The sequence below is a fragment of the Haematobia irritans genome, chromosome 2, assembly GCF_050003625.1.
Source record: "Haematobia irritans isolate KBUSLIRL chromosome 2, ASM5000362v1, whole genome shotgun sequence".
Lineage (NCBI taxonomy): Eukaryota > Metazoa > Arthropoda > Insecta > Diptera > Muscidae > Haematobia > Haematobia irritans.
The window spans coordinates 144,679,162-144,692,327 of record NC_134398.1 but is presented as its reverse complement, the minus strand read 5'-3'; the positions used below and the strand labels follow the sequence as shown (position 1 = coordinate 144,692,327).

The 13,166-nt window shown below is 34.5% G+C and overlaps 1 protein-coding gene across 2 annotated transcripts in view; it reads right to left on the bottom strand.

Annotated features, from left to right (window-relative positions):
* Positions 1-4,335: 4,335 nt before the first annotated feature.
* The window catches only part of LOC142226433 (UPAR/Ly6 domain-containing protein CG9338), a 54,860-nt gene continuing 46,029 nt past the window's right edge, over positions 4,336-13,166 (bottom strand). For both annotated transcript variants that reach the window (XM_075296452.1, XM_075296453.1), the window contains exons 3-5: positions 10,082-10,255; positions 4,535-5,121; positions 4,336-4,472 (exon numbers count right to left, since the gene is read on the bottom strand). In XM_075296452.1, coding sequence (XP_075152567.1) covers positions 4,907-5,121; positions 10,082-10,255 — 389 coding nt within the window. In that variant the 3' untranslated portion in view covers positions 4,336-4,472; positions 4,535-4,906. The remainder of the gene's footprint in view (positions 4,473-4,534; positions 5,122-10,081; positions 10,256-13,166) is intronic.

The following is a 13,166-nucleotide window of genomic DNA, read 5'->3' as shown; positions in this document are numbered from 1 at the left end:
ACTTTGTCAGCGGATTTTTGAGTCTTTCCACGCTTCGAAGACGGTTCAACGGTCGCTGTCCACTCAGCCGACTGTCGATTGGACTCAGGAGTGTAGTGATGGAGCCATGTTTCATCCATTGTCACATATCTGCGGAAAAACTCGGGTGTATTACGAGTTAACAGCTGCAAACAGCACTCAGAATCATCAACACGTTGTTGTTTTTGGTCAAATGTGAACTCGCGCGGCACCCATTTTGCACAGAGCTTCCGCATATCCAAATATTGATGAATGATAGAACCACCACTTTCCTTTGATATCTTTAAGGCCTCTGCTATCTCGATCAACTTCATTTTACGGTCATTCAAAATCATTTTTTGGATTTTTTTGATGTTTTCGTCGGTAACCACCTCTTTCGGGCGTCCACTGCGTTCACCGTCCTCCGTGCTCATTTCATCACGCTTGAATTTTGCATACCAATCAATTATTGTTGATTTCCCTGGGACAGAGTCCGGAAACTCATTAGCAAGCCAAGTTTTTGCTTCTACCGTATTTTTTCTTTTCAGAAAACAGTATTTTATCAAAACACGAAATTCCTTTTTTCCATTTTTTCACAATAACAAAAGTTGCTTCACAAAAGACGCTCTATCTCACAAACTAATTGACTTACAGACGTCAAATTTTGACACGAATCATTTGAAGGTTGGTACTATATAAAAATAATATGCATTTAATACTAGCTACGCCATCTATGTGTCAGACCGGGGACTTATCAGCCAACTTGTTATTCTGGATCGTGGTGAAATTCTGAGTCGATGTAAGCATGTCCGTCCGTCCGTCTGTTGAAATCACGCTAACTTCTGAACGAAACAAGCTATCGACTTGAAATTTGGCACAAGTAGTTGTTATTGATGTAGGTCGGATGGTATTGCAAATGGGCCATATCGATCCACTTTTACGTATAGCCCCCATATAAACGGTCCTTCAGATTTGGCTTGCGGAGCCTCTAAGAGAAGCATATTTCATCCGATCCGGCTGAAATGTGGTACATGGTGTTGGTATATGGTCTCTAACAACCATGCAAAAATTGGTCCACATCGGTCCATAATTATATATAGCCCCCATATAAACCGAACCCCAGATTTGGCTTGCGGAGCCTCAAAGAGAAGAAAATTTCATCCTATCCTGCTGAAATTTGGTACATGGTTGTGGTATAGGGTCTCTAACAACCATGCAAAAATTGGTCCACATCGGTCCATAATTATATATAGCCCCCATAGAAACCGTTCTCCCGATTTGACCTCCGGAGCCTCTTGGAGGAGCAAAATTCATCCGATCCGGTTCAAATTGGGAACGTGGTGTTAGTATATGGCCGCAAACAAACATATCAAAATTGGTTCATATCGGTCTATAGTTATATATAGCCGATCCCAAATCACACAAAAATTGGTTCATATCGGTTCATAATCATGGTTGCCACTCCAGCCAAAAATAATCTACCAAAATTTTATCTATCAAAATTTTATTTCTATAGAAAATTTTGTCAAAATGTTATTGCTATAGAAAATTTTGTTAAAATTTTATTTCTATAGAAAATTTTGTGAAAATGTTATTGCTATAGAAAATTTTGTTAAAATTTTATTTCTATAGAAAATTTTGTTAAAATTTCATTTCTATAGAAAATTTTGTCATAACTTTATTTCTGTAGAAAATTTTGTAAAAATTTTATTTCTATTGAAAATTTTGTTATGCCACGTATGGACTTGCTTACAATTTAGAAGACGGTGTTAGGAGGTTTTAAGATATCTTGCCATCGGCAAGCGTTACCGCAACCCAAGAAATTCGATTGTGGATGGCAATGTTTAAAAGAAGTTTCTACGTAATCCATGGTGCCGAACTTACGGCCGTATATACTTGTTATGATACTTACCTTTAATTAACAGGGATATCAGCTAACCCTATTCTGCTGAAGAAAGGAATACAACTTTTTGTTTTATAATTTTTATTAAATCTTTATTCAATACTTATTTACCATTTACGACATTTTTAATCAGCTTTTACAATTTTCACTAAAGAAATACATATTTATACTGTCTTCTTTTCAGTTGTTGTTGGTTTATTTCGTTCAAATTTGAATTCTATTTCATAAGAAATAAATTGTTTTGTTTTTTTTTAATGTTCCAGTAAACACGAACGATTGAGAAATGTTTGAATTCAAGAAGTATTCAAATAATAATTTTTGAAGACGATTCGAATTCAAATGTTTCTCTAATGTGTATGTTACAAAATATGTTTTTTTGGGGAAAATGTTTGGGGGTTTTATGTATTTGTTGGATTATTCAAAATTTTCTTGGAAATATAGAACAGCTACAAACATGGGTGGAGTTGGAACAAAAACTAAAAAATTAAAATTCACAAAAATGTTTCTACAGTATTTCTATAAATTTTATTTAGGTTTTTTCTTTGTTTGTGTGGGCAATGGATGGGATTTACAACTACATTTACACAATTGCATTTTTTGTCTTAAATTTTAGCTTTGACAAAGCTTCGGTTGTTTTTTGGCAGTTGATCTCTAATTTTTTTGGTTTTTGTTTTGTGTATTTGTGATTTTTTCGGGATTTTTTCCGAGTGTAGTTGATGATGCGCACAGTGGGATTTTCGCTTTCATAGCAATTACAACAAGTACATATGTAGTGCGTTTTGTTTGGGGAAAAAATACTATAGTTCTCTATTCTGGAGGAGGTTCATTTGCTTCACTTTTGGGAGATCTTTTTATTTTACGTTATTGAATTTTTATTTTTGAATTTGTTTAATTTTCGTATTTGTTTTTTGTTTGTTTCAAAATTTCATTTTAAAGTTTCTGTTGAAATGAGCTGATTTTATTTTTATTATCTGTTTTTAAAATTTTGTTTTTTTTTGTTTTTACAAAAAGCATTTATTTTTCTCATCTAAATTTAGACTTTGGATCTTTGAAAATTAATTCTAGAGGATTAGGGAGGGAAAGGTAAAGATTTGAATGTTGAATTCATTCAAATTTGTAATGAATTCATGAGGACAATCATTATTAATTTTTGGTATTAGCTGCATTTTCTTCACAATGTATGAATAATTTAGCTTATTAGTTTTTTGTTTATTATTATTATTATTATTATTTTAATTATTTTTATTTTGTATTTTTAGTTTTAACAAATTATTATTAGTTAGGTATATATTGTTTTAAAAAGTTTTCAAAAAATGAGGACAAAACTCAAAAATTGTTTTTTTCTTCTCTTGATTTCTTTACTTAAATTCAAAATTTAACGGTAGGCTACAGATACTTCAATTTATTATTACTTTTTTCCTTAATAAAAATTCACTTTTCAATAATACTTTCAGGGAGAATTTGTATTTAATTGTTTGTTTTCCTATGTTACTTTTGGTACATTTTAAAATTACGAAAAAAAATACAAATAGTTGAACATTTTAAAAATATTGCTAAGGGATGTATACAAGTTGAATATTTTAAAATTTGAATGCTTTCCGTTTTAACATAAATTATTTTTGGATTTTTTATTTATTTTAATATAAAGCTATTTTGTAGCTTAGTTTCTTAGAATTTTTCACTAAAAGGATTACGAAAACTTCTACGAGTTTGTCAAATACGAGCCCATCTTTGAACTGACAATTAATGTACACAAAATGCTTTCGAAAAATTCCTCTTTAATGAGATGTCTTTTTCGCACGAAAAACTGTTATAGTCCACATAAAAACGTTTGTGCGGAATAACTGCGAAATCTTTGTTTTGAGTTTTTTTTTCGAACAGATCGTGAATGCAACTCTGACGTACGAAAAAATAGGCGTTATTGTATTTCCATCAATTAGGGGGAATATTTGAATTCATTTTGTTTTCAACTCAATTCTACTGCGGTTTAAATTCCAGTATTTTTCAATTGTTTATAGCCAACAAACACAAGGATGAGTATTTTTCACATGTAACACCATATCAATTTGATAGTGAATGCCATATTCAATATTAATTCAAATGGCCTTGCAAATTGATTGCCTTCAACAAATTTTCCAATAGGTTTGAAGCATTAAAATGAAATTTAGTTTGAAAAGATGTTGCTAATATGTTGAGAAATTGTTGCTAACGTGTTGAATTCTACTGTTGAGGGTAATGTCTGTTTTTTTTAGTTGAGAACGCGATTTTCTCAACAATTTCTCAAATTGAATTTTAAGGTAATTCTTTGAAAAAATGTTTGAAAGCGTATTGAATTTAAGCATTTCTCCAATGCTTGTGTTTATTGGGTATTTACAGGATGACCATTTTATTATTTCTTCGTCTTCCTAGTTTAGTAAATAAAACAAATTCTCGTATATTTTTAAGCTTTCCTTTCAGTGTTCTATATGGCTGGTGGGAGTTATAAATTGAAATAAATAACTTAATTTATAGAATCACGTTGGTTATTTCTACAGTGTTTTGGGTGGATATTTTCTCTGGCAATTTTTAGCTTCTGAAAAAAAGATAAAACACAAAAATTCCATTTATCTAATAAAAATACAATGACTATCTTACCTATTTCACAAAATTAATTTGGGTTGGTTGGTTGTCTATTAAAATCCAATATATTTAGCATTTTATTCGTTAGTTTTAGTTAATGGCCAATCGGCGTTACAAAATCAAAAAATTGCAAAAATTTTATTCTACTAAAAAACAAACACCCCTCAAATTGGGGAAATTAGTTTTACAAAAAAATAAATACAATTAATAAAGGTTGTATAAAATAATAATAGATTTAAAAAAGTAACAAAATAATAAAAACAAAAGAAATTAAATTTAACAGAATTTTTAACAGAAACTATAACAATAATAATGTGTACACATTAACGAAAGAATCATGTAAACAATCTAGAGGGATTGTTAAAATTTGAACTAAGCTGTAACGAATTAAACAAATTTTTTCAGCAATAGGGCCACAGCAAAGAATAATGATGTTGCCATAGCTAAAGATGAGACACTGAGACCAGCAGCGGTATTGCAGTTATCTTCAGTGCAGGAGCATACCACTTGGCGGCCACCAAAACCGGCACGTGTATAGCAGGTGTTGTAGTTGGTTTGATTTTGGAAACCACAGGTACGGATGACACGGCTATCGGGGGGTACTGTGGATTGAAACGAGAGATGATTGAAGCAAATTAATTAATTTTATATATAGATGTAAAATATAATGATTATTATTTATCAAGTTTATCAATATAACAATTTTGCAATGTCCTTGGCTAATCTCACAGCCATTTGAATAACCTCAATTTACAGCCTGATTCGGTATGTCGATCGAGCTCTATCGATCGACTGAAATGGAACCAAACATCTGAATTTATAACCAAAAATCAGCTGTTTTTATGCATTTTGGTCGATCGATAGAGCTCGTTCGACATAAAGAAACAGGCTGTTCATTTTATAATGAATAATTGTGTGCCGCCGAATAGACAAATTCAAATCGCCGTTAAGCCGCTGGCCGAATAATTTAGGACCAGCCGCCGCCGGCTTTATTCTCTACAAAAAATAAACATTTTAGAAATTTGGCTATTTAATTTTCAACATAGTTTTTTTTTAATATTCTATATTTTTTGCTAAGCTTGAGATCTTTTTGTTTTATTAACATATTTATTTATTCAATTCATCAATCCTGATATTTCTCAATTTTCGCTGAATTGCTTCCTCAGAGGTACATGATCTATAAACATATGTTGATATTAATTAATTAATTCGATTGTTTTAACTCAAATTCTTTAATTCACCTGAAAACCTGTTCTCTAGGAAAATAATGATTTCTGGCGGCGACGACTGCCTTACCTTTGTCCAGTGAGCGATTTTTTTAAATTTGCAAACAAAAAGTAATCTCTCGGGGCCAAATCACGAGAATAAGGGTGGTTAAATTGTAAGGGCCGATGTTAAATGTGAACCACACCTAAACGCCAAGTTTTTTTCCGAATTTTATTTGACATTTCTCTATTTCAGACTTATTCAATTTGAACCATGTACATCGTGAATGGGCAGAATGGTTCCAAGAAATGGCAACAGTGGATGATAAATTTTCGAAGAAAATCATCTTCAGTGTGAGGCACATTTTCACCTCAGTGGATTCGTCAATAAACAGAATTGCCGCATTTGGGCAAATGAGAATCCAAGAGTGATTGTCGAAAAACCAATGCACCCACAAAAAGTGACTGTTTGGTGCGGTTTATGGGCTGGCGGCATCATCGGGCCGTATTTTTTCCAAAATGAGGCCGGTCAGGCAGTTACTGTGAATGGTGTTCGGTATTGTGAGACGATAACGAACTTTTTATGGCCCGAATTGGAAGATATGGATGTGGACGATATGTGGTTTCAGCAGGACGGTCCCACTTGCCACACAGCTAACGAAACAATGGCTCTTTTGCGCAACGAATTCCATGGCCGTGTTATCTCACGTAATGGCGACGTCAATTGGCCGCAAAGATCATGTGATTTGACACCGCTGGACTTTTTTCTTTGGGGTTATTTGAAAGAAAAGGTTTCGTCGATAAGCCAGCAACAATTAAAAAGCTAAAGGATGAGATAATTCCGCACATTAACGGCATAGAACCTCCATTATGCCTCAGAGTCATCGAAAATTTGGACCAATGGAAGAAGGTGTGCCACCGAGGTCGCGGCGCCCATTTGGCCGATATTTTGTTCAATACATAATTGAATAATACCAATATATCATAATAAAATAAAATTACAATAATTTCCTAAATAGTTTGTGTTTTATTCAAAATCAACATCGGCCCTTGAAATTTTAACCACCCTTACAATCGAATTTTCTCCGTCAATTGGCTTTTATTCCATTCTACAGTTAGTTGAGCTTGTCCAGAGTTGTATGTTACAACCAATCCGACTTTCTAATTTTCATTTTATTTATCTCTACTGTGTATAATTTTTGCAAAATTTTTATAGACACGTTGTATTCAGTTCGGTTGGTTGAAAAATTCAGTTCCTTTTGTAGCAATTACAATATTTATATATATATGTTTATACCCTCCACCATAGGATGGGGGGTATATTAACTTTGTCATTCCGTTTGTAACTTATCGAAATATTGCTCTAAGACCCCATAAAGTATATATATTCTGGGTCTTGGTGAAATTCGGAGTCGATCTGAGCATGTCCGTCCGTCTGTTGAAATCACGCTAACTTCCGAACGAAACAAGCTACCGACTTGAAACTTGGCACAAGTAGTTGTTATTGATGTAGGTCGAATGGTATTGCAAATGGGCCATATCGGTCCACTTTTACGTATAGCCCCCATATAAAGGGACCCCCAAATTTGGCTTGCGATTGCTCTAAGAGAAGCAAATTTCATCCAATCCGGCTGAAATTTGGTACATGGTGTTAGTATATGGTCTCTAATGACCATGCAAACAATGGTCCACATCGGTTCATAATTATATATAGCCCCCATATAAACCAATCACCAGAGTTGACCTCTGGAGCCTCTTGGAAGACCAAAATTCATCGGATTCAGTTGAAATTTGGTACGTGGTGTTAATATATGGCCTCAAACAGCCATGCAAAAATTGGTCGAAATCGGTCCATAATTATATATAGGCATATAAACCGATCCCCAGATTTGACTTCCGGAGCCCCTTGGAAGAGCAAAATTCATCCGATTCGGTTGAAATTTGGTACGTGATGTTAGTATATGGTATTAAAAACCATGCAGGAATTGATTCTTATCAGTCCATAATTATATATAGCCCCCATATAAACCGATCCCCAGATTTGACCTCCGGTGCCTTTTGGAGAAGCAAAATTCCTCCGAACTGGTTGAAATTTGGTAAGTGATGGTAGTATATGATATTTAACAGCCATGCCAAAAGTGGTCTATATCAGTCCATAATCATATATAGCCCCCATATAAACCGATCCCGAGATTTGGTTTTGGAGCCTCTTGGAGGAGCAAATTTCATCCGAGTCAGTTGAAATTTGGTACATTGTGCTAGTATGTGGCCGTTAACAACCATGCCTAACTAGGTCCATATCGGCCTATAGTTATATATAGCCCTCAGATAAATCGATCCCCAATCACACAAAAATTGGTCCATATCAAGTTCATAATTGTATATAGCCCCCATATAAGCGACCCCCATATTTCTATTCTGGCTCTCTACCACGTATGGACTAACTCACAATTTAGAAAACGATGTTAAGAAGTTTTAAGATACCACAACCCAAGTAATTCGAATGTGTACAAGTTTCTATGCAATCCATGGTGGAGGGTACATAAGATTCGGCCTGGCCGAACTTACGGCCGTATATACTTGTTTAGTTTAATATATACCACATATGGGCTACCGTGCAATTTAGAAGACGGTGTTAGGAAGTTTTAAGATACGTTGCCATCGGCAAGTGATACCACAACCCAAGTAATTCGATTGTGGATGACAGTCTTTAGTACAAGTTTCTATGCAATCCATGGTGGAGGGTACATGAGCTTCGGCCTGGCCGAACTTACGGCCGTATATACTTGTTTAAATTTAAACGAATATATTTCCATTTCTGTCGAGATGAGTCGACTTGGCGGTGTCGTCGCACAGTGCTTCAATCCTATACAACGAATGGTCAAAGTAGAAGGAGGCATCGTAGGAATGTGAAACTGTGAAGGTCCTTGTTGATGGACAAAATTAAGAAAAAATTTAAGTTTGGTTTCGATCGGACCTCCCATACAAAGGGATCAAAAATATCTGATTGCATAGAGGGGTGATATTTAAAATTTAAATTTTATTTCTATAGAAAGTGTTGTCAAAATTTTATTTCTATAAAACATTTTTGTCAACATCTTATTTCTATAGAAAATTTTGTCAAAATTTTATTTCTATAGAAAATTTTGTCAAAATTTTATTTCTATAGAAAATTTTGTCAAAATTTTATTTCTATAGAAAATGTTGTCAAAATTTTATTTGTATAGAAAATTTTTGTCCAAATTTTATTTCTATAGAAAATTTTGTCAAAATTTTATTTGTATAGAAAATTTTTGTCCAAATTTTATTTCTATAGAAAATTGTGTCAAAATTTTTTTCAATAGAAAATTTTGTCAACATTTTATTGCTATAGAAAATTTTGTCAACATTTTATTTCTATAGAAAATTTTGTCAACATTTTATTTCTATAGAAAAAATTTGTCAACATCTCATTTCTATAAAACTATTGTCGAAATTTTATTTCTATAGGAAATTTTGTCAAAATTTTATTTCTAAAGAAAATTTTATCAAAATTAAACAAAGAAAAATAAAAAAATCTACGCCTTGACATTTGTTCTCTCAATAAAGGAGAGCTGGATTAGCAAAATATTTGACATTCCGCCAAGAGCAGGGTTGGCCTGTCACAAACTGTGACTTTTGCGACATACATTTGCGACGGTATAATACGTATGTCGCAAAAGTCGTAAACCTACTGTAGAAAACCAAATTTTGAATAGAAGAAATCCTGAACATTTTTTAATATAGTTTGACAGCATTCGCTGTGAGTTTCTGCAGAAATTTGTGAAAGTTTTCCCATGGTCAAGCCTATTTTCTTAGGTAGTATCGAAATTCCCGTTGGTGAGTGTGCAAAATACCTTGGGGTTATATTGGACAGGAGACTGAACTTAAAGCTAAGAAAGGATGAGAAAATCCACGGTTACCCTGTACTCGTGCAAAAGGCAATAGGGAACTGGGGGACTAAAACCGAAAATTGTGAACATTCCTAAGAATTGAAACTTCTTCGCACATACCATCGTCTTGGATATCATCGTATTCGCTGCCTAGCTGACGCGACTAAAGTATTTTCAGTTTGCTTTTTCTTTTGCTTTTTTTTACTTTTTCTGCATTTACGACGCGTATGTGACGTTTACGACGTTTACAACTTTGCGACAGTCGCAAACCTAAAAAAGTTTGATACAGACCATCTCTGGCCAAGAGTTATGGATTTCCGTAGCGAAATGTTGACTTTCCATAGGAAATACACGAAAATACTTGTTCGCCTACCGATAGTCGCTGTGGTTGTGCTTACACACTCAAAGCTGGCTATGAGTCTTTACTAAATTATATATGTACTTACGATTATTTACAGAGAATTCAATAACTTGAGATATTTTACGACAATATGTCGAAATACCACGTCCTCTTGTTGAATAGACTTCTTCACAGTCCTTAAGGAGATTATCTGGTGGTATGTCCAATGCACAGTCTGTTTCTTTATGACTATTGCAGACGTAACATTTTATGGCAGAACCTGAAACAAGAAAAAAAGGAGAATTTATTTATTTTTGCTTGTGGTTTATAAATATTTTTTATTATGTAGTTAAAACATGCAATTATTCTCTGCAAAACACACAAATAGATTCAACAGGTCGTCTTTTTAAAAGTCAATCGCATCACTACATCCTTTCATTGCCTGCCTCAATATGTCATCATGGTAGACAGTCTTATCTTATTTAAAGGACCTATTCAACTATTGAGAGCACTTGTCATGGTAATGAAGTGACACATCTAGATTCTTATTAATGATATATTTACGACAATGCGAGAGAGAGAGAGAGATAAAGAGAAAAGCATGTCATATGAGAACGATGGCCGGTTTTTTTTATTGTGTGTATTATTTGTCATTAAAAGGGAAAATTTTGAATCAAAACGAGAAAGTGGACTTAAATCGACTCGAGGCGAATCGTTCGTCTAAATTGAAACTAAAATAACATTAGATATATTCGCTAGAAAAATTGTCATAAACTCATTATTTATGATATACTATCGAACACCGAAACAATTGGGATTCCATAGACTCTGGTTTTCGATATATCAATATTGTATTTTTGACGGATCGTTCGTCTCGAGGCGAACGAAAATTCCACGAACAGGCCGTTAATTAAATATGCCTCGGGATCCATTAACGCATGTTCTACTTGTAGTATGGAACCAGCTTATAAATATATTGTAGTTGTTTCAGACTGAGGAACTCTGCGACTAAGTTAGGTTAGGTTAGGTTAGGTGGCAGCCCGATGTATCAGGCTCACTTAGACTATTCAGTCCATTGTGATACCACATTGGTGAACTTCTCTCTTATCACTGAGTGCTGCCCGATTCCATTTAAGCTCAATGACAAGGGACCTCCTTTTTATAGCCGAGTCCGAACGGCGTTCCACATTGCAGTGAAACCATTTAGAGAAGTTTTGAAACCCTCAGAAATGTCACCAGCATTTCTGAGGTGGGATAATCCACCGCTGAAAAACTTTTTTTTGGTGTTCGGTCGAAGCAGAAATCGAACCCACGACCTTGTGTATGCAAGGCGGGCATGCTAACCATTGCACCACGGTGTGTGCGACTAAGTTAGTATGTGTTCATAGTGATCTGGTAGTGAGTCAGGTACCCAGCAGAAAAAAATTGGAAGTTCTTCCAAAGACACAACTTTGAAAGCACTTCTAGAAGAAGCACTCCCGATAATGTTCTTTATTTTAACTACCCAGGTAGTTCTTTTAATTCAATTTTTTTATAACTTGGTTTTTTCATACTTTTAATGGGTAATTTAGGTTAAAAACAGAGTAAGAATTTATAAAATAGTACAAATCATTTAAATTTTGTCGAAAAAAATGCTAAATCCAATTTGAAAAAATTGTGAATTTTGAAAATATTTCCAACAAGCGTTAGAATCCATTAAAAATTATAAAAATTATTTATTTGAGAAAATATTACAGACTTTTTTAATTTACATCCAAAACATTGAATTCGGATCACACCTAAAGAAGTGATGCAAATTCAGTGCAACGACTGTTGTCGTTGCCTTCTCTGTACCTTACCTCTAAGGTTCAGAGGTCTCAAGTTTGGAGTATGTATGTTATCGTTTGGGTGAGTGGTAGCATGCTACTTAGATATCTATCAGCTTCTCCAGAACCTTAAAAAGGAATCGGATTGAGGTTTCCCTGTCTAATTTTGGCTGACATCGGCTCTGATTCGTTCTTTCCATGGTACACTTCTTTTATTCCAGAAACTCCTTGGATTTAGGTTAGGTTAGGTGAAGTGACAGGCCGTTATTTTAATCACTATTCAGTCCATTGTGGAACCACAAGTTGTGAACTTCTTTCTTATCAATAGGTGCTGCCGTATTCAATGATCAGGGATTTCAACGAATCTTACCAGCGCTTCAGAGAGGTGAGACCAATTAGAGGAGCTTTGAAACGCTTTGAAAAGTCATTAGCATTACTGAGAGGGGATAATCCAGCGTAAAAACGTTTTGGTGTTGGGTCGAAACTGGGATTGAACCCAAGACTCGTTGTATACCAGGCGGCCATGCAAACCATTTCTCCACGGTGGTTCGCAACATTTTACCTTTAAATTGACGAGGTTATTCGAAATTCTTCTTACATGGGATAAAGTTTTTTCTCGTTGGAATATACTATAGTTATATGCAGACGACATCTGCCTACTATCCCATAAACACTCTGGCATGCAAAATAAGCTAAACGACCTCGTAAAAACAAGTAGGTTTAGAAATTAGTAAAACTTTCACAATTTTCGGAGGGCAACTTCACCATCTCTAATCAGTCCATCTTCTTTGTTAACAACTTTTGCTATTTGGGCAGTAGTATGTCTATTGACAACGGTATAGAAGAAGACGTTGATAATCGGCTGAAAAAAGCCAGATCAGCATTTGGTCGACTGAAGAAAATATGGAGGGCAAGACAAATATCTCAGAACACAAAAGTAAAGATCTTCACTTTGAGCGTAATATCAATACATACTTCTATTTGGACGCAAAATCTGGGTCATATCTAAAAGCATAGCCCAAAAATGCAAACTTTTGTCAATAAATGCCTTTGTACAGTATGTGGTATATTCTGACCCAATACATAAACAAACGTAGGACTGCATACAAAGGTAAATGAAGAACCAATAAAAAGGCAAATTGCTAGAAGAAAATGGAGGTTCGGGCTTACATAAAGAAAACCGGCAAACAGCATCTCTAGAATGGCCCCGGCATGGAACCCCCAAGGATCAAGAAGACCAGGACGACCCAAAAACACATGGCGCAGAACATACAAAATGGCTTATTAAGAATAAACTAATATATACGGCCGTAAGTTCGACCTGGCCGAATCTTATGTACCCTCCACCATGGATTGCGTAGAAACTTCTACAGAACATTGTCATCC